General features: G+C 43.5%; 3 protein-coding genes across 5 annotated transcripts; 2 read left to right on the top strand and 1 right to left on the bottom strand.

Moving 5' to 3' along the window:
- The first annotated feature begins 3,721 nt into the window (after positions 1 to 3,721).
- On the top strand, positions 3,722 to 17,879 carry wnt10b (wingless-type MMTV integration site family, member 10b). 3 transcript variants are annotated; one of them, XM_085781993.1, is made up of 5 exons: positions 3,722 to 3,824; positions 15,966 to 16,228; positions 16,377 to 16,558; positions 16,661 to 16,828; positions 16,943 to 17,879. In XM_085781993.1, exons 1-5 carry the CDS (start codon positions 3,751 to 3,753, stop codon positions 17,441 to 17,443), a joined length of 1,188 nt encoding a protein of 395 aa, XP_085638119.1. In that variant the 5' UTR covers positions 3,722 to 3,750; the 3' UTR covers positions 17,444 to 17,879. The 3 variants fall into 3 exon arrangements, with proteins under 3 accessions (XP_085638119.1, XP_085638117.1, XP_085638118.1); XM_085781991.1 differs by having other exon boundaries at positions 16,377 to 16,828; XM_085781992.1 differs by lacking the exon at positions 3,722 to 3,824 and adding an exon at positions 15,121 to 15,314 and having other exon boundaries at positions 16,377 to 16,828.
- Positions 6,947 to 13,108, bottom strand: wnt1 (wingless-type MMTV integration site family, member 1). The gene is made up of 5 exons (XM_085781990.1): positions 12,242 to 13,108; positions 11,821 to 11,926; positions 9,594 to 9,847; positions 9,139 to 9,404; positions 6,947 to 9,035 (listed from the first exon to the last, which is right to left on the bottom strand). Exons 2-5 carry the CDS (start codon positions 11,919 to 11,921, stop codon positions 8,544 to 8,546), a joined length of 1,113 nt encoding a protein of 370 aa, XP_085638116.1. The 5' UTR covers positions 11,922 to 11,926; positions 12,242 to 13,108; the 3' UTR covers positions 6,947 to 8,543.
- Positions 17,880 to 20,974: 3,095 nt separating the features above from the next.
- On the top strand, positions 20,975 to 25,926 carry arf3a (ADP-ribosylation factor 3a). Its single transcript, XM_085781994.1, has 5 exons — positions 20,975 to 21,147; positions 22,526 to 22,708; positions 22,817 to 22,927; positions 23,299 to 23,423; positions 23,534 to 25,926. The coding sequence occupies exons 2-5, from the start codon at positions 22,561 to 22,563 to the stop codon at positions 23,693 to 23,695; spliced, it is 546 nt and encodes a 181-aa protein (XP_085638120.1). The 5' UTR covers positions 20,975 to 21,147; positions 22,526 to 22,560; the 3' UTR covers positions 23,696 to 25,926.
- The last annotated feature ends 1,920 nt before the right edge of the window (positions 25,927 to 27,846 follow it).

Raw genomic sequence — 27,846 nt, forward strand, 5'->3', positions numbered from 1 at the left:
AAACACACCACCCTTTTCCTTTTAAATAGTTCCTCATGTAAGGACAGTTAAATAAGACCAAGGCTCTATTAAAAGGTTTCATTTTGCAGGTTGATTTTCAGAAATCGAAATTTCACATTTTATATCTGTTTTCAGAGCTGACATTTATTCATGTTGAATGAGCTTACTGAGGACAGGTGACTCATTAGTTGGCATTATTCAAGAGGGTCTTGAATAATGCTAGCATGTCTGTTAGCATGCAGCATCAAAACAAGCACACAGGCCAAGTTTCTTCACCAGAAAAAATATCTTTTATCCATATCATTTATTTTCCAGTGTCTCAGGAGAGCATACCTTGAAGATGAAGAAAAATCTTCACATCCTGGCAGTGCAAACCCAAGTGAGTACCTACTTGCAAACATTTTTACCTGGACTAATGTGTGTGCAAAACAGTGTTCAATTCACCTGGTTGATATTTCATCGCCAGACCACAGTGTTTCATTAGCCAAATCATCCATCTGTCTTTGAAAAAGTTAATCAAGCCATAATGAAACAAGCTTGTTTATATCCCAGATAATTTACGATGGAAGGTCTCTGGCTGCTAGAAAAATGTTAAGCTGGTAGCCTATCAAAATCAGAACAATTATTCTATCAAGCTAACACACCCATTTGTCTTGGATGATCCAGATGTCAGAAAACTTTATGACAAGCAGCCAAGCAAAACAAAGATGTCTCCCCACATGCTTACTGCTGAGAAAAGCTGCTCACTGCAGCTGTTCCCTGAATGGGATATAATATACATGTGATATTAGTTAATGCACTGATTGTGTCATTTCAGTTATACAAAGAATGTATTTATTTTGCAGCAGCTTTGCAGAGTGTCAAATAAGGACACGCTCAGGTGCATTCAGGGTGCAGTTAATCTAGCAATACAACTGAGGATTCGGTGCCCGCAAATTGCTGTAAATAATGACATTTACGAAGCAGTTGTATTATTTAATTTTGCACCTTGGACTGTGCCGATGTCCAACATACAGTATATAATGCAACTAAATCAAACACATTTGTATGTAAAATCCCTTCTCGTTCACTTGTAGCTTCTATGGTGTTGCTCCAAATAGCCCATATATTTTATTCCCACACATTTAGGGGCCAGAAGTACTTTTTAGGGTGCAAAATGTATTGACAGGCTGCTGGCACAGTTTGTAGGATAGCTCTGGCTCTGGAAGTGATTAGCCCTCAAAGCTTGGGTGAGTGTATTGCAGAGAGACAAGGGTGGGTGGGAGCAGTATCGCATGTGTGCGTTAGTATGAGTGGGACACAGAGAGAGAAAATGTGAGTGTTTTGAGAGAGGAGAGAAGGAGACTGGGGCGGTTCTGTTATGCAAGCAGTTCTCAGTATGCATGTAGATTGGAAGATGTGTGGCTCCTGTGGTTGGCTGTCCCCTGTGTCACTGCCTTTAAAAAACAGTTGCCAAGAGAAATGTCTTCTTTACAGGCTTTGGCTGCCAAATGCTGGGGGATAATGGATAGAACTGCAGAGGGAAAGATTGAGAGGTGTGTGCAGCCAGTCACACAGACATTCAAGTGAGTGCACACGTGCACATTTGGACACTTTGTGGGCAGGGATTCCCGTAATGCTCAAGTAAGGCGTGAATAATTCATATTCAAGTCTGTGCTGTACAGCTGACACACACATACACACACACACACACACACACACACACACACACACACACACACACACACAGACACAGGAAGTATTAGGCCTGGTAAGTCATGTCACACTAAGTTGCCATCAATGAGCACACACTTTGGGCATGCTTACAGATTCCAGAGGTGCCGCATTTTGTGGACGTGTGCAGGACAGGATAGATGGGAATAGTTGTGTATGTCTGTAAAGTTGTGAACCAACACATGGGGCGCCAGTGTGGAAATGCAATAGTGTGTCTGTGAGCGGGACAGCCAGTGACACAGGAATGTGTCATAGCCACTCAGCTCCTAAACTGCAGCAAATAAACATTCCTCTACTGCTGTGTCAGTGCTGAGCCTTCGCCCACTGTTGCTGTAAAACACAGCTTGTAATTAAAACCAAAAACTGAGCATTTTTCCTTTTGTCTCCAACAGTATTAGCAGATTAGAGATAATGGCCCCCATGCCATCAGAGATTTCTCAACGCCGTTGTTTGACTCGAGATGGCATGTTGTGGTCCAAATAATGTCAAGGTGGTTCAGCTGCAAAGACACTGATCAGACTCCTCTGTATTGGTGAAACACAATACATATATAATCGTTTTGACCCGCTCTGGTTAGTCTTATTTCACTTTGTAGCACAAATGATCTCATATCTAGGCAAATAAAACAATACATTATACTTTTCAAAAAACATCTTTCAATCAAAACCAGTGTTAGTTTCACAAAGACACATTTGGATCAAGCAAAGTCTTAAAATCCAATATAGCCAGAGACGTATTGCGGCAATTCATCACTGGCTAGCCTATTTGATTTGAATAAATAGAGGCTTCATCCCTGCTGACAGGTGAAATTATGCACAGGCTTATGTTGTGTCACATAGACTCCATTGGTTTCTGCTCATATTTCATGTGGATCTTAGGGCTGAAATGTTGCTGTGCTGTACCCATACATTGTCAGATGTCTGTAAACATATTCCAGTGTTGGTCAAAGTTTTTCCCCTGTCATTACCACTCTGTTTACAGCAGAATTTATAGTGTTTGCTAGCATAAGATCTCCCCTGGAATATACAGTGGTTAAATACAGTCAGAGTTGCAGTCTGTCACACAGTTTTCTAACTAAAACACTTAATCCCAGTGGAACTGATTTTGACATGTCGCTCTGTTTGTTGTCACTTGTCTGGCCTTGCCAGGTTAATTATTCACAGGTGTGTGATTGGGGAGACCCAGCTTCTTATTGGATAATTGTTCTCACCAAATTATTGCCTGTGCCTTCCAAATCCTTTGTCAGATGGCATTTAAAGCTGACAATTCAGTGTTTGCGATGAACTGAAGGCCACTTCTGCATTTACAGTACTTAGAGGTGAAGCTTCGTGGCGATAAGGTGTTTATCTGACTGGCGTAGCAGAGACAAAGCTATCAAGCCAAGACAACCATAAGAGGACATGTTATGTAAGTGCAGCTGGGTGGGGTGGAGGTTTGATAACTTAACCCATATCATTACCCCATGCAGATTCGCTGTGTTCATATGCAGGAGGCTACAATTCAGAACATCTTTATACACGTGTGAAGTGTGCTGACATCTCACAAACCCACACACACATGCACGCACAAACACCGCAAAATTTATATCCCTCCCACCTTAACTGCAGGGCTCGCTCTCAATCTTGCTCCCCAGGGGCACAGAGCCTGACCACAGACATCATACTGATTGCTCACCGTGGTCGAGTGGTCTGTCCACATTCCCACCCTGATTCACTATGTGCAGAAAACCCAACAACGGAAAACAGTGGTTTGAGAGTGTCTGGAGGTTTGCGGACAGCAGCGAGCGTCCGCTGTGTCTCTCCTAAATCTATCCTCCTCTCATCTCTTCGGCTGCCCTGCTGCATACCCCCAGGAACATGAGAAGAGTCGAGCTCAGACTCCAACTGGTGTGTGGGGAATGCCTTGGACTCGGAGTGAGAGGATAAAAAAAGAGAGGACGCTTAAGTGCATGTATATGCATCTATGTTCGCTGGGATGAATGTATCTTTCCCTCTCTCCTGTGTGACAGGTTGTGGCAGGCCGGTAGATGATGAAGTGATGGAGATGTTAGGAGGCCACGGCCATTGTGATGCTGGGTGGCTGTTACTCTGGAACTGCCATCTGCTGAAAAGGTCAGTTGCTAGGGGATGATTCTCCTGGACCGTGTCTGCCTCCCAGCTGCCATCCGCACACCCACACACACACACACTGGCCTGAGTATGCGCACAAACTCACACACATATGCACACTCAGGCTCTTTTCATTGTTTCCTAGAAATCTGAATTGCACTTAACTACATCTGACCCATTGGATTGACCAATTTTAAGGCACTTGGTAGTTTTCTGTAACTTTAGGTGAGTTTTCGTTGATTTTAAGTTTTTATGCCATGTGTGTCTGATGAGGTCATAAATATATATCTTTTTACATAACAGCCCTGTGGTCACCAAAATAAATACTTCTGATTATTATATGAGTGGGGTAAAGGTGCTCCCATCATAACAGGGCAACTAATTATTTGAAACTTGGCTCGTAATTGAATGCTAGCATTACAATGAAATGTTGGGGCAGCACGGAAGTCAAATCAGTATTGTGCGCCAGATCCGATCCAAGCCACGCCACATTGTCCATCAAAACCACTGCGAGCAGCCTATCATTCAGTGCGGTGACCCAAACCCAGTTCTAAATTCTTTATCATACACCCCTCAAATTAAAGCCAACTCCACCCAACGGGCAAACATTTTTCCACAATTTAGCAGGAATTTTAATACGTAGCTGCTGTGCCTTCATTATGCCATGTCATTGCCTCTGCATGTTCTCTGGTGATTGAGCAGATTGCTACATTATTGCGAGGAAAATAATTTGGGCCAGTGAAAACGGTTTCCTCGCTCAAGCTTAAATCATGAACACCCTCGTAAAGTTGGTGTATTAACGTTGACCCCTTCCTCTTGTTATGTCGCTCCTGAGGTTAGGGGTCCTATAAAGAGCAGATAATGGTTCAGTGAAGCCGTTTTGGTGATTAAATGAAAACGCACTTTCATACTTAGAGGAAATTGACCTTGTAACACTAAATAAGCCCCAGAACCAAAGTTAACTAACCTTTATTTACTTGTCAGTTTAGAAAGTAAATACTGCTGCGTAAATGTTGTTCTAATATGTTGACGTATCGGTGATACATTAGTGGGCAGGATCTCACTAAACTATACAACTTGTGCCATCTCTGGATTTTTTTATCCTCCCTGTCACACTTGCTGCTCTCCTTCCTTTCTTCCCCGCTCACACCCTCTCCCTCTCACCTCCACCCTGTCCTTCTCCACTGGCCTTCCATAGACAGTCACTTTTGTTTAGTGAAGCTGTTGTTTTTGTTTGTGCCCTTCTTACCATGGCTGCCTGCTCGCCGCCTGGCAGCCCCGTGTGTCAAAGGTGGCTGCAGCAGAACAGACTGTGGGAACAGCCGGTTAGCCTCCCCTGGTCCCCTGCTCCCCAACCAGAGGGGCAGCCATCAATCCAGCACTCCCCCTTGCCCCTGCACACACACTGAAGCACAAACACACAAATGCCCAACCAAACACACACTCAACACAAAAAGCCTACAACGCTCACACCGTCTCCCAATAATCCTCGGAAGCAATTTCATCTCGACTCGGGTGGCGGCCCATTGTCGCCAGCCCCTTCAATCTTTCCTTATTAACTCTCGCTTTGTCCCGCATCCGAGCTTCTGGACTCATCTCTCCTACATTCCGATCAGTGCTGCTCCCAACACTCCCAGGCAACCTCCATTCGCTAATCCCACTGCCTCCCCCACCACTCACCCCACCCCAAGGAACTCTTACTGCTTTTTTTTTTTCCAACCTGCCGATCACCTACTTACAGAGTAAGGTAGGGGCATTAACTCCATGGGTTTTTTGAAGGCAGGGTGTGAAGGCGGGGTGGGTGAAGGAGGAGGCGGCCACAAAGTGACTCCAGCCCAGACAATTAGAACAATGAGCTGGGCCTGTAGGGGGCTAACTCGCTGCGTCACGCCTGGACGGTGGGGTATTTTGTCAGTTTAATGAATTGTCCGTCAGGCCAGGGCCACATCGCAGGCTGCGCAGGGAGAGGCCAGCAGGGACCCAGACACTAAGTCGGTATTTATTACACTGCCTTTGTCACTAATTGAGCTAATTATCACTGACTCCTCAGCACTCCCACAGGCAGCACCCCCTCCACTCACTCTGTACCAACTCTCCCACCTCACTCTCACGCCTGGGATGTGAACCCTGCCTTCTTTCTTTCTTTAAAATTGTCTGCCACTTTCTCTTTCTTTTCTTTTGTTTTTTTCTTCTGTGGAACCATGTTTGCCCATCATTTCTGCTTTCAATGTCCCCAACTTTTTGCTCTTTGTCATATTATACTGGAGCAATACCATGTTTTAGAGTGTCATCATGTTCCTCTGTGACAATAAACAGAATAATAGTTTTGTCGAGAGGCATTATTCTAATGATTATACATTTTCTGTCTCTCATCCTGCTTTCATACGCCATGCATCTCATCACAACTCTAATTTATCTGCCATTTTAGCTCATTATTATCTATTTTTTCTTGTCCCCTCATAAGTTTCAAGAACTGAATCTCAACCTAATTTTCATACCTAACTTGCTCTAATTGTATGCCACAGGAAAAGCACCTCCTTGACATCTTGTATTGTATCTTTCAATTCAGAACATTTTTCATATTACACTGTCACCCAGTCAGTCGTTATAGCTACAGTTTTGTTGCTCTGTTATTGGGACCTTTGGACATTTGAGTGTGTGTTGGTGGCCTCACTGTGTCTCCACTGTGGTCTGTCTGGATGACCCTGGCTGCTCCTGTGCTGTGGTGGGCTGAGGAGAAAGTGCAAAGCTTTCCAAACTCCCGTGGTTAGTCAAGTTGCCAGGGATTGGGGTAGTCTTAAGTTTTCATTAGTTTTTATACTATTTCTTTATTTCCTTCCGACATTAAACAAATGAAGCAAAACATTAAATATAGTAAAATCCTGTATAAAATAAGGTATGTGGTTGGATAAGCTGGAGCTGTCTCTGTGGTTGGGAGCACTGATGGAGGGATGTTTTGTGAGCTGAGGGAAAAGGCTGCTTTGGTGATGGTAATAGGATTAAGCAAAGGACACCCAGGGACAGGCTTATATGTTCACTTGGTTGGTTGTCAAAACCATCTTAAACACAGAAACTACAACAGGCATAATGGCATCCTTTGATACATATTCAGGACAGCAACTTAATTGAAAATATAGACTTTATTGTTCTATCATACAATACAAAACCAACTGGAACCTAAATCTTTTGATTAAATTCTAAAAATGTCTTCTCTTACATCTCTCTATAACGGTATAAAAAATCGCAGGAAATAAATATTTTGTATTTACAGTAATTAAAAAAAAAGGTAAATATTCAGTGCATGACCAAACACAAGTGTTTTTACAGGAAACAAGCAAAGAAGTGATGATGTTCTGTTTCTAGTGAGAGTCGGTTTTGTGTCAGCTACATTACACCAAAAATAGGAAAAAGGCATAAGATCAAAGCATCTCCTGACTTGACACTAATGATAGTATATTCTCCAGCCACTGACATGTGCATAAATCATTCAGCAAACTTACAAGATACGTCATTATAAATATATTCATATATTTCAATATATACAGTATTTTGGTTCTCTTAGCTGATATACAGTATAATTTCTTCTGCAGAAGTTCTTTCAAAATAAAATGTTTTATCTGAGACATAGCTGCTTTTTTTTTTTTTTTTTTTTACAGCCTAGCCTAACATTTGCCTACTTTAAACCTGGACCACTGTAATGCTAGAGTCTAAGAATTTCGGGTCATTTTGTTACTTCAGTATAGGTATAAGAATAATATTCGTTTTCATTTTGAGACCATAGTGAGATTCTGCTGCTCACATTCAATTTTTTTTTTTTATATTGACCCCTCTGATTTGCCAAACTACATAAAGTGATACCACGATATTCAGTGTATTGATAATACATTCAAATTACTTTGCCTCAGTAAAATTTGTTCAGTCAGTTCTGTTTTCCTTGGCGAGCACTGGTCTTAGTCGTGTAACATCAGGACCATCCTGTGGTGAGTCAGAGTGGCAAATCAGGGTTGAGGTGTATTCAGCTCCAGAGAAGTCTAAATAAAAAGGGCAAATGCGGTGAGGAAAATATAAGTGGTTGGGCTGCATCCAGGGCCTAAGTACACAAGTTGGGAACAGACGGCCCATCCCGAAGTTAAACTTCACACGGTTTCACGTGAAAGAAGCCAAACTTCAGCAAAAGAAAACAAAACATAGATTTTTTAAAAATAACTTCCCTCTTGTCAGAGGTCTTCACGAGTTTATGAGAGAACATGCTTGTGGCTCTCCGGCCACAGAAACATCTGTGAAACATTGTGTCCACTCTGCCCTCAACAGGGGAGAAGAGGTTTCTAGTAGTACCTGGTTAGAGCAACCAATTCTCTACATCATTTTGTCCCTTTACTTCTATTTCTGTTTCTCCGCAGTGTAAACACTTGTGGGATGTGGATGGTTTCCATTCTTCATGGATGGATGTAGTGTTTAAATACCCTCTTAATAGCATCAAGGTAAGGAGTAAGCACATATCCCCCTGTGACCTGTTTGTGTATTTGTGCTTTTCTCCCCCTCTTACCGTAAAGAAAAAGAAAGCAACTGAATTTTTCTATCAGTGTTCCCTGTATGAGTTTACCCGCCTTGAAGCTTCTATAGCTTCTACATAAGATCTCAAAGCCAACTGCCTGTTTTGCTAAGAAGTTCTTCTTTGCTTTTCACACATGCCTAAACATTCGCTCAGTGTTCCACCTGTGATCATAGACACTGGTGTAATGTTCGTGTACTGGTGCAGTTCAAGCAGCTGACATGACAGCACCAGTGGAAGGTGCAGTGGCAACGTTCAGTCACAGTCTCAGTCCGGGTCTTAAACCCACGTCCACAGCATAGCAGTTCACATCCATCGAGGCCTGGAGAGGAGCTGTTGCATGTTCTCCCAGAAGTTCCCAAAGTTCCAGTTTTGCCATTGTAGGAGCAGAAGTTTGGCGATTTCTCAAAATAGACCAGGTCCATCGCAGACGGGGGTTTGTGGGCCGGGTTTTCAGGTTCCAGGTGGCGAGGGTCAGCTCGGTGAGAGGCTCGGTTGCTTCCTTTGTTGGCATAAACAACTCTGGATGCTCCATCAAACCGGTCCTTAAGAAAGTCTCCCACTGTGCGAAAGCTTGGCAAGCGCATCCAACAGGTACGTACGGTGCAGGAGCCAGACATGCCATGGCACTTACACTCCTGACGCATCTCTGATGATACAGTCTGCATAGAGGAAGACCAAAGACCGCTCATGAAATCTTACACAAATGCATTTGTAGCACATGATGAAAAACGACTATGGCATATTTGAGTTTCAAATCCTTACCATTCTGCCAGCTTCGTTGTTGTGTAGGTTGGTGAGGTAGCGCAGATCTCTACCCCTCTCACTGGAGTCCACAAACTCCTGGCTGAACATTCGGCCAAAGTCCACATTGTCACTGCAGCCCCCCCAGTGCCAGTCTGGCCCTCCAGGACCTCGGCGGCGGTAATCGCATGTGCACGACTCAATGGCCCCTTCTGAGCATGAGCGGGCCACAGCATGGGTCACCCCTGCGCTGGTAATGGCAAATACAAATGCTGTCTCTCGGCAACCTGAAGAAACAACATCAAAACTTTCCATCAAAACTTGATCCAGCCTTTTAGACTTGGATTGGCCAATTTTTGCCGAAAATTTAAAAACAATTTCGAGACAAAGCCATTTGTATGTGTACAAGAGATTACATTACATCCTGCCCAAAATTATCCAAATATTGCCTGATGAGAAAGACAATAGAATCTCACCACGATTGACAATTTTGCCAAAAATTGCTGGGCTGTGGGTGGTCGGGCAATTCCAGCGGCGGTTGCGGAACTGCCACTTGCACTCCTTTATGGCAGTGTGCAGCCCAGCAGCAATGGCGTGCAAGATGCCAGGATTCTGCCGAATCAGCCGGCGCTGGCGACGACTCAGAAGAGCCAGGCTTGGGTCCAGGACCAACTGCACGTTCTTGGAATTGGTGAGGAGGTTGGATGAGGAGGCCACATTGACAATACCCCTGGCACAACACAAGGACAAGGGAAGTTAGAATGAAGGAGCTGGCTGTTTATACATTTAGCTCTTTATGTGACCTGCTAAACTCTCAAACTGATGTGTCTTGGCAGCTCATCAAGTGTTGTGCCTTTATTTTCATTGTGTACTACAATAACAAACAATGTGGTGTGCTCTTCCAAGACGATTAGGAGACAGTAAGTCTCTGGGTCAACATGCAGGTTTCTGGTTTTGGCAAAGAACATGAAACTGGTAATTTCACCTCTGGGTATGTCAAAAATCACTTGGCCTAGATATGGCTGGAATTACTTTTCAGTGTAATATTTCTATTTAATTATTAAAATATTCAGGTCAAACATCACGCTGTGAGATTGCAATAGCTGAGTGGTTTTGTACATTCTTTCATGGGTTCACATCTGTGCTATCTGAAACATTGACTCTTTTTTTTCCTGCTCTTTTTCTCCTGTCCGCTGATCAACCTTTGACATTTGAGGCCTTCTGCTCAGACCGAGCATGAATTTCTGATACAGATTTGTCCGTTCATGTCAAAATGTCTAGGAGTAGACATTCACATAAGAGGATTGCATGCTTTAAATTTAAAAACGCTCTGTGTACAATTTGAAAACCTACTTTAGGCCTACTTTATCCCCTGAGTAGCATACAAAATCATAATAAGACATTTCCATTCCATTAATTCCTAGGTTTATGCTGTCCCTCCCCCACATGATATTAGAAAATATTCTGGTATTATCGTTTCTAAACTGTTAAAGTTGGTGTCCAAAAATGGCACCTGTATTCTGTCAGTTTTATACAAGTGTTGGATCACTGAACATGGCTTAAATGCACTCTTTTATTGTGCTCATGTTTCAGAACCCTTCAAGTATTTCACTCCAAAGGCTGTAAGCTATAATTTTCCTTACTCTATCTGCTGGCAATTTCTGTGTGATTTCTGTGTCAACATTTTGGGATTCGTGTGTAGTGTAATGGCTGTGTCTCCTGTTAAGCGTTATTATCCGGAAAAGCGGGCAAGTCTTGGCCTGTTTGAGGGCTGACCCAGACAGAAGTGTGGCGAGTCTTTGGAACATTAATAATAATACCGTCTTTTGGATGTTTTTATTTCCAAAACTCAACCGTGGCTTTTTTTTCTATTTGTTTCCTTGGATTTCAGATGACTTTTTAAACATTTGAAAACGCCCGGACTCATGTGCGCAAATGCTGTCTAACTGATGACACCGCAAAAACGACAAGAAACTTTCGTGAAATCATTCCCTCAACAAACCCAGCCCACAGTTTATAGATTTTTTAAACAAGCAAGGCAATAATCCCACTGACGCAAAACAATACAGATCCAATTTTTGTTTTTAAATATTATGCAATTGGCTCTTTTAGGTTCCTGTCGCTGTATAGACAAGAGGAATGTACAGTATTGGATCAACACGACCGTGGGTGAAAGCTCGTGTGGGATTTATTTCAACTATGAAATAAATCCATATTTAATTTATACCACATTGGACTGAAAAATGTTGTCTCCTGTTCAAACCACACTGTCCAAATGACAGGGAAGCAGAGAGAGGGAGTAAATTAAATCTACCGCAAATAAAAGGTAAAACTGTAATTATTACAAATGTAATTCGTTCATTGTTAAATAGATAATCCGCTGTAGCTAATTCCTCTCTAATGACATTAAATTAGAAAATGTTAGATAGTTTATAGTTGGAGCTCACGTGGAGTAATTGGAAAACGACAGTTTAAAAAAAAAAAAAAAAAACTCCCACAAGCTTTAATATCATGCGGTTTCTGAACAGAAGTTGTGAACGATGCCAAAACTAACACATTATTTCGAGCACGCATGCATGGACTGTGGTTGCCCAATAAAACGCTGTAACTGGTCTTCTCCTCCCCGGTCCTGGAGCTTTTCGAGAGCATGGATGCTGATAAGTGAAATGAATGCATCTCATAAGAGCATCTGGGTGAACTCACCACCACCGGCCGCTGTTGTTGACGGCCCCTGTGCCTGAGAGCGAAGACACCAGCAGGATGCAGGCGGCTTTAACCCCTAACAGCAGCGCCAGACTCCTCATCGTGTCTTCAGGTCAGATGTGAGGAGGAAAATGTCAAAATTTAGCAATTAAAAAAAAACCCCAAACATGTTTAAATATGTTAAACAGTTAGATATATCTGCAATTCTCTACTACAGACATACAAATTTTGTATTGGAAAAAAAAGAGCCTTAGAATAAACAAGCAGCCTATAGTAACATAAAGAAATAAACAGTCTTGCAGTGCAGGTTATACTACTTCGCAGTGCCTTGAATAATATTGTTAATAATTTTATTTTGGGGCTAATGATCCCCGGTTGAATTTGGATGAAAATGCGCACGCTGCAAGGTGGATATACTCACCAGGCCACAGTCCAGTGAGAGGGCTTGAAAGGTGAGAGAAGCGGGCAGCCCTTAATTGACTTAAATGGATCTTGAGTGGAGACAGGTTGCTAAATGATGTGAAGTGTCCAGGCAGGATGCTACTGCTGCTGCAGTCCTCTTCACTCTGTCTCTCTCAGTGATGCTCTGCACGGCGCATTGAACGCGTGGGACAGTCCCGAAGACTTGATCCCCTCGGTGACTGATAGGCAACACATTCTTCTCTTATTGAGCGCTACGAGGGGAATAAAAAAGGGATTTGCTGCTCTCATCTCCCTCTGTTTTTTTCGGAGCCCTTTCAATAGGATTGGAGGGAGGGATAGTTAATGCTCTTCATAGGGCGCACAATGAATAAGGAAACACAACTGGGCAGAAAGGAGAAAGGAAGAGAAAAAAACAAGCAATCCACAGTGTTGCGCATATTACTTGTGGAATCTCACGGTCATCACAGAATCGATTCCTTGTAGTAAAAAAAAAAAAGAAAGAAAGAAAAAAGTGTGCAGCTGAGAGTATTTTCCCACTGGAAGCATGCGCTTGCTTCCACATCCAGTCTTGCAGAGAGCTGAAGTGACCCTGAAGCAGGGATGTGTTGGTACAGATGCTGTGGGTGCGCCCGGTTTGGTGCTCCACCGCCGCCGCTCAAAGCTGGTGTCACGGTGCAATACAGTTACAGCGGAATATGAGCCATCTAAAACTGCCCTTTTTACCCGGTGGTTGGATTAGCCTACTCCCTAACCACATCTCCTCCTCCTTTCTACAGACGGGCTCTCGAAATGTGCAGTGACTAAGGACATTTCTGTACGCTGCCTTCACTCCAACACTAATCCTTTTACATGTAAACACTGATTTTACAATATTATGGCTAAGCAATTTCCTAGTTAAACACGCCTTCTACCAGAATCCCAACAAATTTAGACACTAATTTAGATCAGGCCCAATAAACAAGACTAATATGCTCATTCTTTATAGCTAGCGCATGACGCACACGCACAAACAACGCCTGAATACTAAAGAAGCAATAATACATTCTTAGTTGTCCTATAACTCACACTACCTGCTGGGCTACTTAAGTATTTTTGCGAACGCGGGAGACATTAAATACGGTCTCCAATCAGAGGTTTGATGTATGATGAACAAGGAAAAGAGGGGGACGAGTAAAAACCATTCCAAACATCTGGCCTGCAGACCTCCCTCGACGCACATGTAGCACAGTGTAATCACAGCTTGAGCCACTTTGCGGCATCTCCAACTAACCCCAGACTATGGAGCAAGCTTAAATGTCCCCAAACTTCTCCATGTTGGTTCTTTGGGTGAATGTTTCATTATGTGACATTTATCTGCTAATTTGCATGTTCCACATTAGTCACTGCAGCGGCTGTTGGCTGAATAATCTCTCTCCCTTCCTCTGTCTCGTTCCCTCTCTGTCTCTCTCTCTCCCTCAGATGACAGTAAAAGGAAGTGGGCTTTTGTAAAATGACAGCCATCCTACGTTTATACTTCAGCCTTATATGAAGGTGCTCAAACGGGTTTCCTGGAGCAGTCATGCGACACCGAGCAGATTAGAGCTTCAATCCGGATAAAGGGGGCCTTTTATATACAAATCAACTTCAAATCACTTTTTAAGCCACTTAGATATACACGCCAAGCCAGAATGCTAATGCACTTTTCATTGCCGCAGCTTAGGGAATGGAAGGAGATTAGATGAATTGGTGTCACTATGCGAACCGTGTTTGAGGGGGGTTTTAACTTAATTTTATGAAAGTAGCCCGCATGCACCTACTTGCCTCCAGTAGCAGCGGTGTCGGTTATTGTTGGAGATCCGGTCGAGAAAACATTTTTAATTCGTGGGATAATCAGCAGTGCCACTCAACTCTGTGTGATTGACCTGTTGATTCAGCAACACTTCATTTGAATAATCAAGATCAATTAGTTGATTGATTCGATGCCGAGACCGCTAAGAAGGCCCGGGAATCTGGTGTCATGAAGGCCTGATCATTGCTGAGCGTGAAAAACGAATTTGAATGTATAATTAAGAAACTTTCCTTCAATATGCATGAAACGTTTTTAAGTTCGTTAAGCGCAGGTTCCTGTGTTGCATCTGTGAATCCATAAATTGCTATTTGATTTAGTGAGGGATGCCATAATGTGGTAAATAATCACACAAAAAACGGTCACTCCCTTAATGTATGCATATAATAATTTTATACCCTGAAATAAAGACTTTGGAGTGACAAAGTGAAGTTGTTTCAAACACAACAATGAGGAACAGCCGCTCTGGTGGAGGTGGGTGGAGGGGGCGGGGGGCACATGACTAAAAACAGTATTGTTGGAGGGTCTGTTAGCGGAGCCGCCTGCCTGCTGCTGCCTCCCTGTCGTACAGTGGAACCAGCAGCTCTCCCCTCCCCCCATCCATCATTTACCTCACCCCCAACAAAATCTTCTTTGACTTTCCATATTTCATTTTACTGAGCGTTTCTTTGTTCCCAGTCTACTAAGCTGGACATCTATGCCACCCACTCTACCGACACAAGTCTGGAATAAATAGATTCATATTTCTATGAACTATTAGATATTATGTTTAATATCCATTATTTTTAGATTACCCAATGACCGTTGTGCGCACATTTTTGGGAAGTGGTGTCCGTGCGTAAAAGTTTGGAGACGTCATTTTACGCTCGGACGAATGGCCCCATTGTCAAATAATAAAACGATCAACTGTTGATCTCACTTTCATATTGGCCAATATTTTTGCAAACAGTCGCCTGTGGAGGCATCTCCTCCCCTCGCCTCTTTCTCCCCCCTCCCGCCCCCCCTCCCGTTTACTCTCGCCCCCGAGCTCCTCTGTTCTCCGTCTTCACTCTTTGGTCGTTTGGCGGTGCATCGATAATACTTCACTCTTCTTCTTCTTTTCCATATTCTTATTCAGTACGCGACTTTACCACGCGTGTTTTAATGTCACGTCGCGAAAGACGCTTAACAAAATGGAGCTATCATACAAACTCCGTTGGGACCAGTTCCTGATTTTGGCAGCAGCACTTATGTCACCTGCATTAACGTAAGTGCACTTGAGAGCGCCAGGAGAGTTGATGGTACATGCGGGGTCTGGCTTCATGCAATTCGACAAGAGTTTGGGAAGCTACTGTAATGTATGATTGAAACGGATATTTAACAAATCCAGGCAAAAAGTTAAACATCTGCATCTGATTTCACAGGTTGATTTAGTGTAATACTTAAACTTTAGCCTCAATGTTTACTTTTTTTTTTTTTTTGCCTTTGTCAAGTCTGAGCAATGACACACAAAATTCACTGTAAATGCCACAGTTGTTATTTCTCCTTATGATGTATTTGGCAGTTTACTTTCTGTTTTTTGGACTACACAGCTGGACGATCTGTTTAGAATTATATTTTGTCCTCCTTTAAGCAACATCAGTAGAAACACTAGTAAATACTTGTGCAATTGATTAACACATTTTATTGCAAAGTGTATCCAGCAAATCCCATGGAGACGAGATGGGGTTTGTTGCACATCCTTCATAAGTTAAGTTTTTGTCTGCTTTTGTTTTGTATTTTTCAGATTTTCTGAACTTTCCAAAACACCTCCCGCTGCCACATACTGCTTTGGATTTGACTAATGACCCCCCCCCCCTCCATCCTCCCCCACACTAACTCTCCCCCTTTCCCTCTCTCTGTCGTTCTCTCTCTGCAGGGTGCTGTGTAATGATATCCTCAGCCTGAAGGTGGCAGGAGATCCAGTGCTAACCCCTAACTCAGTGTGCCTGAGGTTGGCAGGCCTCAGTAAGCGTCAGATGCGTATGTGTGTGCGGAGTCCCGATGTCACAGCCTCCGCTCTGCAGGGCATCCAGGTGGCCATCCACGAATGCCAGAACCAGTTCCGAGACCAGCGCTGGAACTGCTCCTCACTCGAGGGCCTTGGCAAGCTGCCACACCACAACACCATCCTCAACAGGGGTGAGAGTCTAAAAAGCAAACTAATGATGGTCAAAATGTGACCTGAGGTTTATGGTGGGAGAGATGTCGATGTAAGAGGAGAGATATGCAATTTAAGGGCTGCACTGTGAATCATTCTCTACTCTGTGGGTCCATCTCCTGATCCCAGGTTTCCGCGAGAGTGCCTTCTCCCTGGCCTTATTGGCAGCGGGTGTGGCTCACTCTGTGGCCTCGGCCTGCAGCATGGGCAAGCTGCGGGGGTGTGGCTGTGAGGCCAAGCGTCGCCAGGACGATGACAAGATCCGGCTGAAACTCACACAGCTGCAGCTGCAGACCCTGCAGAAGGGTGGGGTAGGCATCGGCATGACACGGTCATTATCCTTGGAGTTAAATGGTCGCCATGGTGACCTGCCCACTAACCTGCGCTCCACCCACCCCTCTGCCCTGCTCAAGTCTTTACCAGATGAGCTGAGCTCCATGCAGGAGACCTGGGAGTGGGGGGGCTGCAGTCATGACGTCCGCTTTGGAGAACGTTTCTCCAGGGACTGGCTCGACGCCAGCGGGTCTCCACGTGATATCCACGCACGCATGAGGATACATAACAACCGGGTGGGACGACAGGTGAATAATGTGCTCATCAACACTTGTCTAGCAGTCTAACATTGAATATGTCATCTTCAGAGTCATCAACGCATTCCTTTTTTTGCTTACATAATTTCACCTTTCTCTATACAGACAGTGACTGACAACATGAAGAGGAAGTGCAAATGTCACGGCACGTCAGGGAGCTGTCAGTTTAAGACCTGTTGGCACGTGTCTCCAGAGTTCCGACTAGTGGGTTCTATACTTAAGGAAAAGTTCCTGTCGGCCATTTTTGTCAACTCCCAGAATAAGAACAATGGGGTCTTCAACCCTCGAACGGGAAGCGGCGCCGGTGGGAGTGCAGCGGGGCTCAACGGAGGCCGTCGTCGCAGCATGTCCAGAGAGCTGGTGTACTTTGAGAAGTCTCCTGACTTTTGTGAGCGCGATGCCTCGTTAGACTCTCCAGGTACACAAGGACGCATCTGCAACAAAACCAGCCACAGCACAGACAGCTGTAGCTCACTGTGCTGCGGCCGCGGACACAACATCCTGAAACAGACTCGCAGTGAGCGCTGCAATTGCCGCTTTCACTGGTGCTGCTACGTGCTTTGCGAGGAGTGTCGTCTCACAGAGTGGGTCAATGTATGCAAGTAGATTCCACTTCTCCCATCCCCAGCTGCCTTTACCCGCTCAGGACTCGAGATGGCAAGCCTGTCCCTTCGCCCACTCCTGTCGTTTGTTTTGCTCTTTGTGTAACTCTCCGAGAGAAATCTGTTTACTCTCCCCCTATCCTTTTTTTGGTCCATCATCTGGGATCCATTTTCTCTTTGTAGCCGCTGTTGTTCTCAAATGCCAAGTCAGAGATTGAAGAGGTGACTCATGTCATTTGTCTTGCCATGGTCTGTTTAGACGCTGCCCTCTCAGCCATGAAAATGGCCCATACCCCATCTTCTCTGTCCCACAAAACAAAGGCAAGCAACAACAAAAAAGCATTGCTATCTCAGTGTCTACATGCTGACTCATCTCCTTGTACAGTAGCTGTGTATTTTTATGTGTACATGTATATTTGTAAATGTATTATTATTAATATTATTATTGTGTTGGCGCTGTCTTTTTGTTTCTAGTTAATGACAGACTGAAGCCGGCCGAGTGGCTCAGGGTGGGGAACCAGTGCTGTCAGACAACGAAGTCTCATTGCAGTTTATCTTACGTGTCACCCGACAGTATTTTGCACCTGTGACTCAGTCAGAGGAGTGATATTTATTTGGAAGTCAGTCTCAAAATTCTTTCAAACAAAGGTTTTTAACAAACAGAAGACAAGATACAGGATTGTTTTATTTGTTTGTTTGTTTGTTTTTTTACAGTGTTTTAAGGACCGATATGTTAGACAGAAATCTTTCAGGTGGAAAGCAAATGCAGGACTTTTATAAGCTTTGCTGGTATACTTGTAAAACTGAAGATTGAAAAGTTGAGGCAATATCCGTCTGAAAAACAGATTCAGCCCTTCGATCCCTTACGGTGAATAACTAATCATTTACATTTATTTATACCATTGTAACTATAGTAATGACTTCATGAGAGTGGTCGCTAGTGGTCCTGTTTTTCATGAATTCATGTCAATATTAGGACAGAATTATGCTTCCTCTTGGTGTACCTGTGATGTGATTTGTGTCATTTTCCTATGAAATCTTGACTGAGACCTTATTATTCTGTGCTTACTTTTGTCCATTTCATCAGTCTGAGCACTCCTTAGATTCTTCCCACATGTAGTACATGTCAAAGTGAGAGATGGACCTGCTTTAGTCTTGAACCGATACTGAAGGGTCTGTGTATGTTTGAGCGTGTGTGTCTGTTGCTGTGTAAATGGGGGGTAAGCTCTACGCACTACAGATTTGGGAGGTGAGAGCCTTTTTTATGGCCACTTCATGCTGAGAGAAGGACTTTTTATGGCCGCAGGATATTGTTTCCTTAAAGTATGACTTTTATTACTGGAGAGAAGCATCAAGAGAGCAGAGAGTGGGGGTGATTATACCAGTCTTTGCTGTGTGAGCATCTGAGGGGATCATCTGTCCAGAGTTCATAGCCAAGGAAGGGACTCGCTGAACCACGTGCTGCTGGGACGCTGTGTCCCTGTTACCTGGGAGACAGACTACACAAACATAAACACATGCATGGTTTTATGTACAAAGACACTTACATGTAGAAATGCTGGCACCGATGCACAATCAAAAACATGCATGCTGGTGTGCACACATGAGCTGTCAGAACTCCTGGTGACCCGAGTGATTTGCACCCTCATTCTAGTTACACTGCAGATTTAGCAAAGTGCTAATGTCAGCACCTGACTGGATTTATGACGGCAGCATTCCTAGATATGATCCAAACTGTCTCCTCGCTCAGTCTACTGGGAGAACCTCTCCTGCTATATAGGATTTAATACCAATTAAGTCTTGTTTGGATGGACTTGGGTAAATATCCCTTGACTCCTGAGGAATGGTAGTGCCAGTGGCTGAATTAACTGTTCTGTCTGTTTGGTATTTAGTGCGGGAATAAAGAGGAGACAGCGACTGGTAGGGAATGATAAGGGACTGGATTTCTGGTTTGCATTTCTTTATTCCTTTATCATTTCACCCTGGAGCTGCTGCAAAAGGGAATTTCCTGTCACTGTTTCTCCCATGTGTGAGACAGAGGTTGGTGGACAGCCTGGGATTGCTTTCTCTCCCTCTCTTCACTCTTTTTCTCTCTTTCCCATTCTCCCCCTCATCGCTGCAGACATAGACACATGCATAGCAACACATTGACCGCCCCCCCCCCCTCCTCTCTCTCTCTCTCCTGAGTAATGACAACCAGACAGGGCTGAAATTAAAGAGAGGGACGCAGAGAGAGGAAGTTAGGAGAGATAAAAGTTACCCACTTTGATTGACAGGATGATTATATGTATAAAGTAAGGCGATTTAGTGCGTTTAGTTGGATATAAAGATAGAGAGATAGATCCTCGCGCTACGTATAGCAGAGATGCAGAAGCAAAGGACAAGTGGAGTATGGAGAAGGGGGTGAATAAAGTGTACTCTGTATAAATACATGCCTCAAAACATCTGCTTCTCAACTCCCCTTTCATTTTTGATGTGGGACAGGCAGAGAAGGAGAGCGGGAGAGAAAACACAAGGAGCCAGCTACCCAGAACATCAAAGCCCCTGCCCTCGACGCGCAGGCCCTCATTAGTTCAGCTAGCAGAACCAACGAGACTTGTGATTGTGTTTGCTGGGGTGCACGCTGGCAGACACTTCAGAGGAAAGGCTCCTTTAAGTCATAACTCCCCACCCCACCTCTGCTGCCACCACCCGAGCCCGCTGTAACCCTCTCAAAACTCCCTGTGCACACAAACTCGGCAGGCTCCCCCACCATGCACTCCACCCCGTAATCTGGTCTGCAGCTGCAAACATCTGCTCCCCTCTTTATTCCTTCTGCCTTCACCACCGAATTGATAAACACATCTATTACCGGACCGCTGACTGACACACAGCAGAGAGGAAGAGGAGACAAATGTCGGATTCACGTGTGGCTGTGGGGCAGGTCATGGGTGTGTCATCTAATAACAATGGGTTTGTTTTTCTGATGGTTCATAGGTAAAAAGTTACACTTTGGAAATAGGTGGAGTTCCCTATTCCTTGTCACCTGTAGGCTAAAACCACATAATAGTACAATATCACCTTTTAAATACACAATAGGCCTATCTTAAAAATTAAAAAACAAAAAACAAACAGCACCTAGGGTTAGTAACCTGCTACAATATTGATTCTGTCTATGTTTAGTTGCCTCCTGTCACCTCATTATATGTGACACACAGAGGGACTGCTGCCAGGAAGTATCACTTGGCATCCTATTACAGGCAGCCATTTACTTATTCATTAAGATGATTCCGGTTTTAATTATTCAAGCATGTTTGCCTGCAGACTCTTTGTTACATTTCATATTGGTTTAGACCCTGTAACAGCACACAAATAGCCTAGCCTAACATTTAAACACAAGGAAAGTGTATTGGTCAAAACGAATACTGTGTAGGAATTATGTCTTAAACGTGTTTGAACATCACTTAAGAAGGTACAATCTCAAAGGGGATTGATGAGGATGTTAAAGGTCATCATTTTCATGTTTTATAAAGAGACAATTCAATTAGTCGCCCTGCAGCTGTGCTCCTGGCCTCTCACAAGTCATCCGGGATGACAAATGTGAGAGATGCTCATGGCAGTCCAAATACCGCGAGATTACACAGTGTCACAGCCGGAGTTCCTCGCGAGACTGTCATCCAGTCCTTTTGCCTGAGTCCAGCTGGTAGCCTGCCCGCCCGCCGTTGACGGGTAAGTGTTGAATGAGATGCAAATGCAGAAAATGTTCAAAGATGTATAGGAGTGTTAAAGGGTGGATGCAGCGTATCCGTTGCTGTTTTTAACATCTCGTTTCGCCTCCTTGGTAAATAAACGGCCGTGAAACGACGACATTGGGCCGAGTAATGGTGCGCCTGTCGTGACTGTACAAAGGGGGGGGGGGATTACAACACAGAAATTGACCCGGAGAATTTTTTTTTTTTTTTTTTTTTTTACTCGTCTTGAATCCTGACGACATTAGCTAATATTGTTGCTAACGAACAGCGCTACCAATGATTATTATTACATCAAGTTATGCGTAATGTGATTCATTCACATGCACCGCCTGTTTGGACTGCAGCAGCAGCAGCAGCAGCAGCAGCAGCAGCAGCAGCAGCAGCAGCAGCCGTCTTCCCTTCGCATTATGACAGATGTACCCTACATGGATGTGCGGCCACTGCAGCTGTGATGGGCTACGCTAGCAGCTGTAGCCTGTGTATTTGATAGAAATGAATGGACATGGAGCTAGTCAGTGGGTTTTCGGCCGCTCTTATAATCATTAAATATAAATAGAGATAAATATGGATGCTCCGTCTGCCACACATTATTCTGTATGCTTTTTTTCCCTTCTTGTATATACCCTCAGATATATGATGCACCTGCAGGTGGAATAGGCTAGAGACCAAGTTGACTGCAGAGCTGGCCTGTTATAGAGTCGCCTCTATGAATAAACAACAGTAAACCCACGTTAGTGTGAGCACAAGATATATTCAAGATTCAAGATATTTATTGTCATATAGCCTACACATACGTTAAAAACCATGCAATGAAATTATTATACTTGCATTGCCTCCCTCCACATTTCAAAAAGATAGTAAGAATAGGGTAAGCAATAAATAAAAGAGACTAAAAAAGAACAATCACACATCTGAAAGATATCCATCACTCAAGCTAAACTAACGAATCATATACTGCGGTGTAATATGAATTGATTGTTGCTCTGGTGTTTATTCAATTGCTTGCAAACAGCATGAAAGGTGGTTACTCTGCACCACATGAAAGCTGATCCACATTACAGAGATCCAGTATGGCGGCTGCTTTCCCCAGTGAGCTGTCAAAGTGTAAAGCAACAGCCTTTAAGTCAGGTCAAGTGCCTGCCGAGGTGTGAAGTATGCCTTTATTGGCTTTTCCTCTGAGGTGGCTTTCAGCTGTAACGAGGTGGTGATGTCGAGAGTTGATTTTGAAGAGCTACTGTGTCTCCCTGTGGGATTTTTTTTGTGTGTGTGTGTGTGGTTTTTGACTCTAAATGTGGTTTGTTTTGGCAGCTTTGTTGCTATATATAAAGTGTATCTTCCAACTTGCTGTGTGACAGTTCTGTTGCAGCTGAGGTGAGAGCCGGCAGTCATCATGGGGAACATCTTCGGGAATCTGTTGAAGAGCCTGATAGGCAAGAAGGAGATGAGGATTCTCATGGTGGGGCTGGATGCTGCTGGAAAAACCACCATCCTCTACAAGCTGAAGCTGGGGGAGATTGTCACCACCATCCCCACAATTGGTGCGTGAGGAAAGAATTCATTATTGATAGCATTATATAAAACATCTGTCTCTGAGTTTATCCTGCTTATGTAACTAATTTCTTAATTTGCATATGCTTTTTATTCAGGTTTCAACGTAGAGACGGTGGAGTACAAGAACATCAGCTTCACCGTGTGGGACGTGGGTGGCCAGGACAAGATCCGTCCCCTGTGGAGGCACTACTTCCAGAACACCCAGGGTGAGCCAGAGCAGCAGCCCTTCAGATGATGCAGTAGTCAGCCATGATGAAGTAAACACAAGGCCTCTCTAGTCCTGTGGCAGATCCTGCAGCACACAGTCACCCCCAGCACCTGAGGGCACTTTTGACTAATGCTACATGATGTCATCTGCAAACAGCCTCCAACTGTTTCAAATCATTACCGTCTTAGTCACGTTGAAAGCCTGGACAATGAAAAAGCCTGATTGAGCAATGTGGTTTTTTTTTAACAATATGATGTCAGCATTTTGCTAGAAAGTGGGATGGAACTGATTCTGGCATAGCCGAGCTGATGGTTTTTGTCTTGTAATCCTCAAAAAGACTCTGCCACCAGCTCTCATCTCTCCTCCCAGGCTTGATCTTTGTGGTGGACAGCAACGACCGGGAGCGGGTGAACGAAGCTCGGGAGGAGCTGATGAGGATGCTGGCTGAGGACGAGCTGCGGGACGCCGTTCTCCTGGTCTTTGCCAACAAACAGGTACGTCCTTTTTCTTTTCTCTTTTTCATCTCTGCCTGCACATTTCCTACTTTGTTGCCTGCGTCTTCGCCAACACCCGTGTCTTTTGTCACTTCGTCGCTCTTATCCAGGACCTGCCCAATGCCATGAACGCTGCAGAGATCACAGACAAGCTGGGGCTGCACTCCTTACGCCACCGTAACTGGTACATTCAGGCCACCTGTGCCACCAGCGGCGACGGTCTCTACGAGGGCCTGGACTGGCTGGCCAATCAGCTGAAGAACAAGAAGTGAAGAGTTCGGTCGGCAGAGCGGGGAAGAGCCTGGGTGCCAGCTCCAGGTAGAGGTTATAATGGATCCATTGTGTTTACACGGAGAGGCGGTGCTGAAAAGCTCCCAGGGGGTGACTCTCAATGGCTTTCTCCCCCCCAAACACTTCTATTTTATTTACTTTATTTAATTCGTTTGGATCTGCGGTGAGTGTTTTTAATCATATACAAACCAATGGTGTCGAAGTTGATCAAAGCGACTTACATTCTATAAGCTGAATACATAAATATCGGGATGTAATAGTATAATGTTGTTGTGGAGGCATATGTATTTCCCCCTCTTGACAGTCTATGACCTGACCTTTACCTCCATCACTTCTTAATTTGTTCAGAAAATGTGATAAATCTAGTCTCATGATGGCAGAGCATCCTTCTCTCAGATACTTGATGTAAATTATAAAGAATGTCATAATAGTATAGTGTGAATACTATTATTATCTCAGAATACTATCACGTTGTCTGAAAACATTGTATTCACACAGGCTCTGATAAATGTCAAGTTGTCATTTGCCGTCCATGCAGATGTTTTACCACCAACAAATTATACACTCTAGTAGAGCTTCATTTATTTGACTGAAAACGTACGTTGGTTCAGATTGGTTGATTATTTTTGTATTTATTTTCTCAAACACTAAATCTGCTGACATATACAGGATAGTCGTTTTATTTTTGTCAACATGTATTTATTTGTTCACGTGTTTATTTATTGATTTTCTTTTCTAAGTGCATCATGTTCTGTCTCTCCCTTTATTGCAACGTGCATTCACTGCTAAGGCAGCTGGTGGAAAAAAAAGAAGCCTCCATATCACTGTATATTACTGCTTCCCAGTCTGCATGGAGATATCCCAATACTTGCTCATGGGCTTGTAAGAGCTGTGAACCACTGCAGGCCGCTGCTGTAAATAATGATTTGTTCGTCGTCCACTCGCCCGGCTCGGTAAGGGTTAAAACAGTTTGTCTGGCATCAGTGAGGTGTGATAGTTGAACTGATACAGATGACAGAACAGGCACACTGTGCTTGCTCTGTGACTTAGAAAAAAAAATGCTGCTATTGGCCTGGCAGAGTGATGCAGCAGAGCATGTGATTGGCAATATTAGAGAGCTTACATGGTTCTGAATGTTTATTTTTTAAGGCAGTTTGTGCAAGCAGCTATACTACATCTGTTCAAAAGAACTCACATTGCCTGTCATCCTGATTTACTCATCCCTAATTGGCGTGACATTATATGTGTTTCTTGTGTTGACCGTATCTCTGTGTACCATGTTGCACAAAATAACTCTAGATGCATTATTGTTGTACAAAATGTAATGTCTGTTTTTTTCCTTGTATTTTTGGATGGAGTATTTATTTATTTTGGATCAAAGGGAAATTGTTGATTTTAGTGTTGTTTTTTTTCTTAATTTGCTAACTAGATCAACTGGTTGTCTTTTTGAGTGTTCACAAATCACATAATTTGAAAACAATAGGAGAGAGGATGATAGTAATACTGCATCATAAGGCATGTTAATACTGTACAAGATCTGTAATAAAGGTGAATTATAATGGCTTGTTTCCTCAGACTATATTTGTTAGTCTAAATTACTGCTGCTGGTTGGAACAATGCTGTACCGATAAATGTTAAGGATTTAGTGTAAAGTTTACCGAACAACCTTCTAATATGCAAAAGCATGCTTTTCTATGTCAGCGCAACTGTATATATGTTTATGTAACAAGAAAAGTATATCATGGTATTCGCGGTCTAATTGAACGTGTCGTTGATACACCTGTAGATATTGGGTTCAGTGTGTTGGCAGACATGTGTAACTGACAGCAGCTTGTGTGTGTGATGTGCCCTCTATTACATTCATTTGGTGTGAACATTGTTTTTCGTGGCCTTATATTGCCAGTGGTTAATTTCTCTTTGATAACAGGTTTGTATGTAGGAATGTCCAACATTCAAGTATCTCACCTATGATCTTGCAGTACTGTGGCTAAACATCCCTCTCTCAGTGACTATTGGCAGACTTTAGACTTGAAAAATGAAGAAAAGCCAGACTGCACAACATTCCAGCTGTTAATAATATGTTTTTCAAACAGGAACAAACTGGAAATGAATTTATTAAGTGGAGGAAATAAAAACAGCACAAACTGGTGCAAAAGTGTTGAATGATTTGATGATTAACTGGCACTGCGTTGATCGGTCAATAAAAGAAAAAGACACAAATTCTCCCGTGTCATCATTTACCGTGGTTATGATTTAACTCAGTGAAGGCTTTATGGGCTTAATCATCTGTATATTTATTTAGATCACAGCCTTTTAAAAAAAAAAAAATCCCACACGTTTTACACCATAAAAACACAACTTTGACTCATAATTATCCTTGTACATTCTGTCAAAATAAATAAACAGATTCATAGGAAACCACTAGATTTATATCTACAGTACCTCTTGTTTTTTGACTTCAACATCTATGTATGCAAACTGATAGACACAAAGTGTTTACTGGCTTCAAAGGTTATACATTTCCACTTTGTGTGAGGTTACAGATATTAGTATATTGGAAGGTGAACTAGTTGTGATGTCACAAAATAATGTGTACACCCCTAAACTCAGATTTAAGGTAAACTCTTCCACTGTGAAAACAGTATTGTAGTATCAAACCATGCACAGACATCATGCACCACAGTGAAGGCCCAACAACTATGGGTAGACACTTGAAACTTATATGAGTTCTTAGCCAAAACTCACCCAGATTAATTAACAGCACATTTAACAAGTTTAATTATCAAAAATCTAGCAGTGGACATTTGTATGGAGAGAACAGGTCAAATGGTGGGGTCGACATGGATGTATGTCGCCTTTCTCTTTTGGCCTTTCCTCACTGCTGTCACCAAGAGAGGTCTGGCACAATCAGGTAGTTTCCCTGTATAATAGCTGCACTTCACGGAGTCGTTTCATCAGAGCCAATCAGAGGTCCATGTAGGGGAGAGTGCCGCTGTGTCTCCAGGGGTGTGACAGCAGTATGTGGGTCAGAGCTGCTCCCGCGGCCACCAGCCCCCAGGGCCCCCTGCAGGACGGCTACAATAGTAGCCCCAGGGCGGATGCCATAGCTGGGATTCCCACCCGTAACCGGGACGCCTTCGCCCAGGGCACAGACACACTGGCAGCAGCCCCACCATCAATTCATCAATCTCTGAAGGGAGTGGCAACTCCAAAAGGCCACAGCAGTCACCCCCAACAGCTCGCCTTGGAAGGGACAGGGCCACCAGGGCTGACACCGAGGCCGACACCACCGTGGTGTGCCAAACTCCGCAGAATTCACAGAATCATCAGGCCTTTATGACAACCTGCAAACCGTCCTGGGAGTGTGGAAAATAACCACACAAAAAAAACATCTTAGTTTGATATCACTCTAGTTTCATCCCCACTGTGATATTTTTCCACTTTTCACAGTTTTAATGAGCAAGAGAGGGGGGAAAAAAATTGCTCAGTGACTCAGGTTGTGAAATTTTCTTCCAACTTACTGAGTAATGACATCCTGCAAAGTTTTCCACCATTCCATAGGCAAGTGGATAAATGGCAGCTGATCATTTTTATTAGTACAGACTGCAGGATAACTAAAGAAGAAGAGTAATATGTGTTAAAAGGGACATGAAGGTGCAAACACTGACTGAGGCTGCAGCAGCTCTGTTATCAGAGCACCAATACTCAGACTCTGTCTCCTCCTGCTGGACAGAGAGAGCAGCTGGGAGAGGGCAGCAACTCGGTGTGTACAGGCTGATGCACATACAGTATAGTCAGAACTTACTTTGATGGTAAAACATGTTACAGTACAGCAAGGGTAATATGTTTAACACATTGTATTCTCCTGTCTGGTGGAACACATAAAGAAATCAACATTGGAATCAAAATTCCACAGAAAATTGGTCATAATGATGTTTGGATGATCTCACTATTATTCAGATTTCCACAAACAGCAACAGTTCTCCTCTCTCTCTCTCTCATTCAGAAATCAGATTAGTGCATCTGTCAGAAGCAGTTACACATACCCATCCATTAGCGAGTCGTCCTCTTTTCATTCACAGCTCCATGTTCAGGAATCTCGACTGCTCCAAAGTGCCATTTTTTTTTCCAG

The sequence above is a fragment of the Trachurus japonicus genome, chromosome 7 (assembly GCF_045865225.1).
Source record: "Trachurus japonicus isolate A0001 chromosome 7, Traja_1.0".
NCBI lineage: Eukaryota > Metazoa > Chordata > Actinopteri > Carangiformes > Carangidae > Trachurus > Trachurus japonicus.

Bases quoted from the DNA above. Each gene is read 5' to 3' on its own strand.
- wnt10b (XM_085781991.1), top strand. From the start codon at position 3,751: ATGGAGATGTTAGGAGGCCACGGCCATTGTGATGCTGGGTGGCTGTTA. The intron at 16,229-16,376 runs GTGAGAGTCTAA...TCCTGATCCCAG, and splicing joins CAACACCATCCTCAACAGGG to GTTTCCGCGAGAGTGCCTTC. The intron at 16,829-16,942 runs GTGAATAATGTG...TTCTCTATACAG, and splicing joins ACAACCGGGTGGGACGACAG to ACAGTGACTGACAACATGAA.
- wnt1 (XM_085781990.1), bottom strand. From the start codon at position 11,921: ATGAGGAGTCTGGCGCTGCTGTTAGGGGTTAAAGCCGCCTGCATCCTG. The intron at 9,848-11,820 runs GTGAGTTCACCC...GTGTTGTGCCAG, and splicing joins AACAACAGCGGCCGGTGGTG to GGGTATTGTCAATGTGGCCT. The intron at 9,036-9,138 runs GTAAGGATTTGA...TCCTCTATGCAG, and splicing joins ACAACGAAGCTGGCAGAATG to ACTGTATCATCAGAGATGCG.
- arf3a (XM_085781994.1), top strand. From the start codon at position 22,561: ATGGGGAACATCTTCGGGAATCTGTTGAAGAGCCTGATAGGCAAGAAG. The intron at 22,928-23,298 runs GTGAGCCAGAGC...CTCTCCTCCCAG, and splicing joins CTACTTCCAGAACACCCAGG to GCTTGATCTTTGTGGTGGAC. The intron at 23,424-23,533 runs GTACGTCCTTTT...GCTCTTATCCAG, and splicing joins TGGTCTTTGCCAACAAACAG to GACCTGCCCAATGCCATGAA.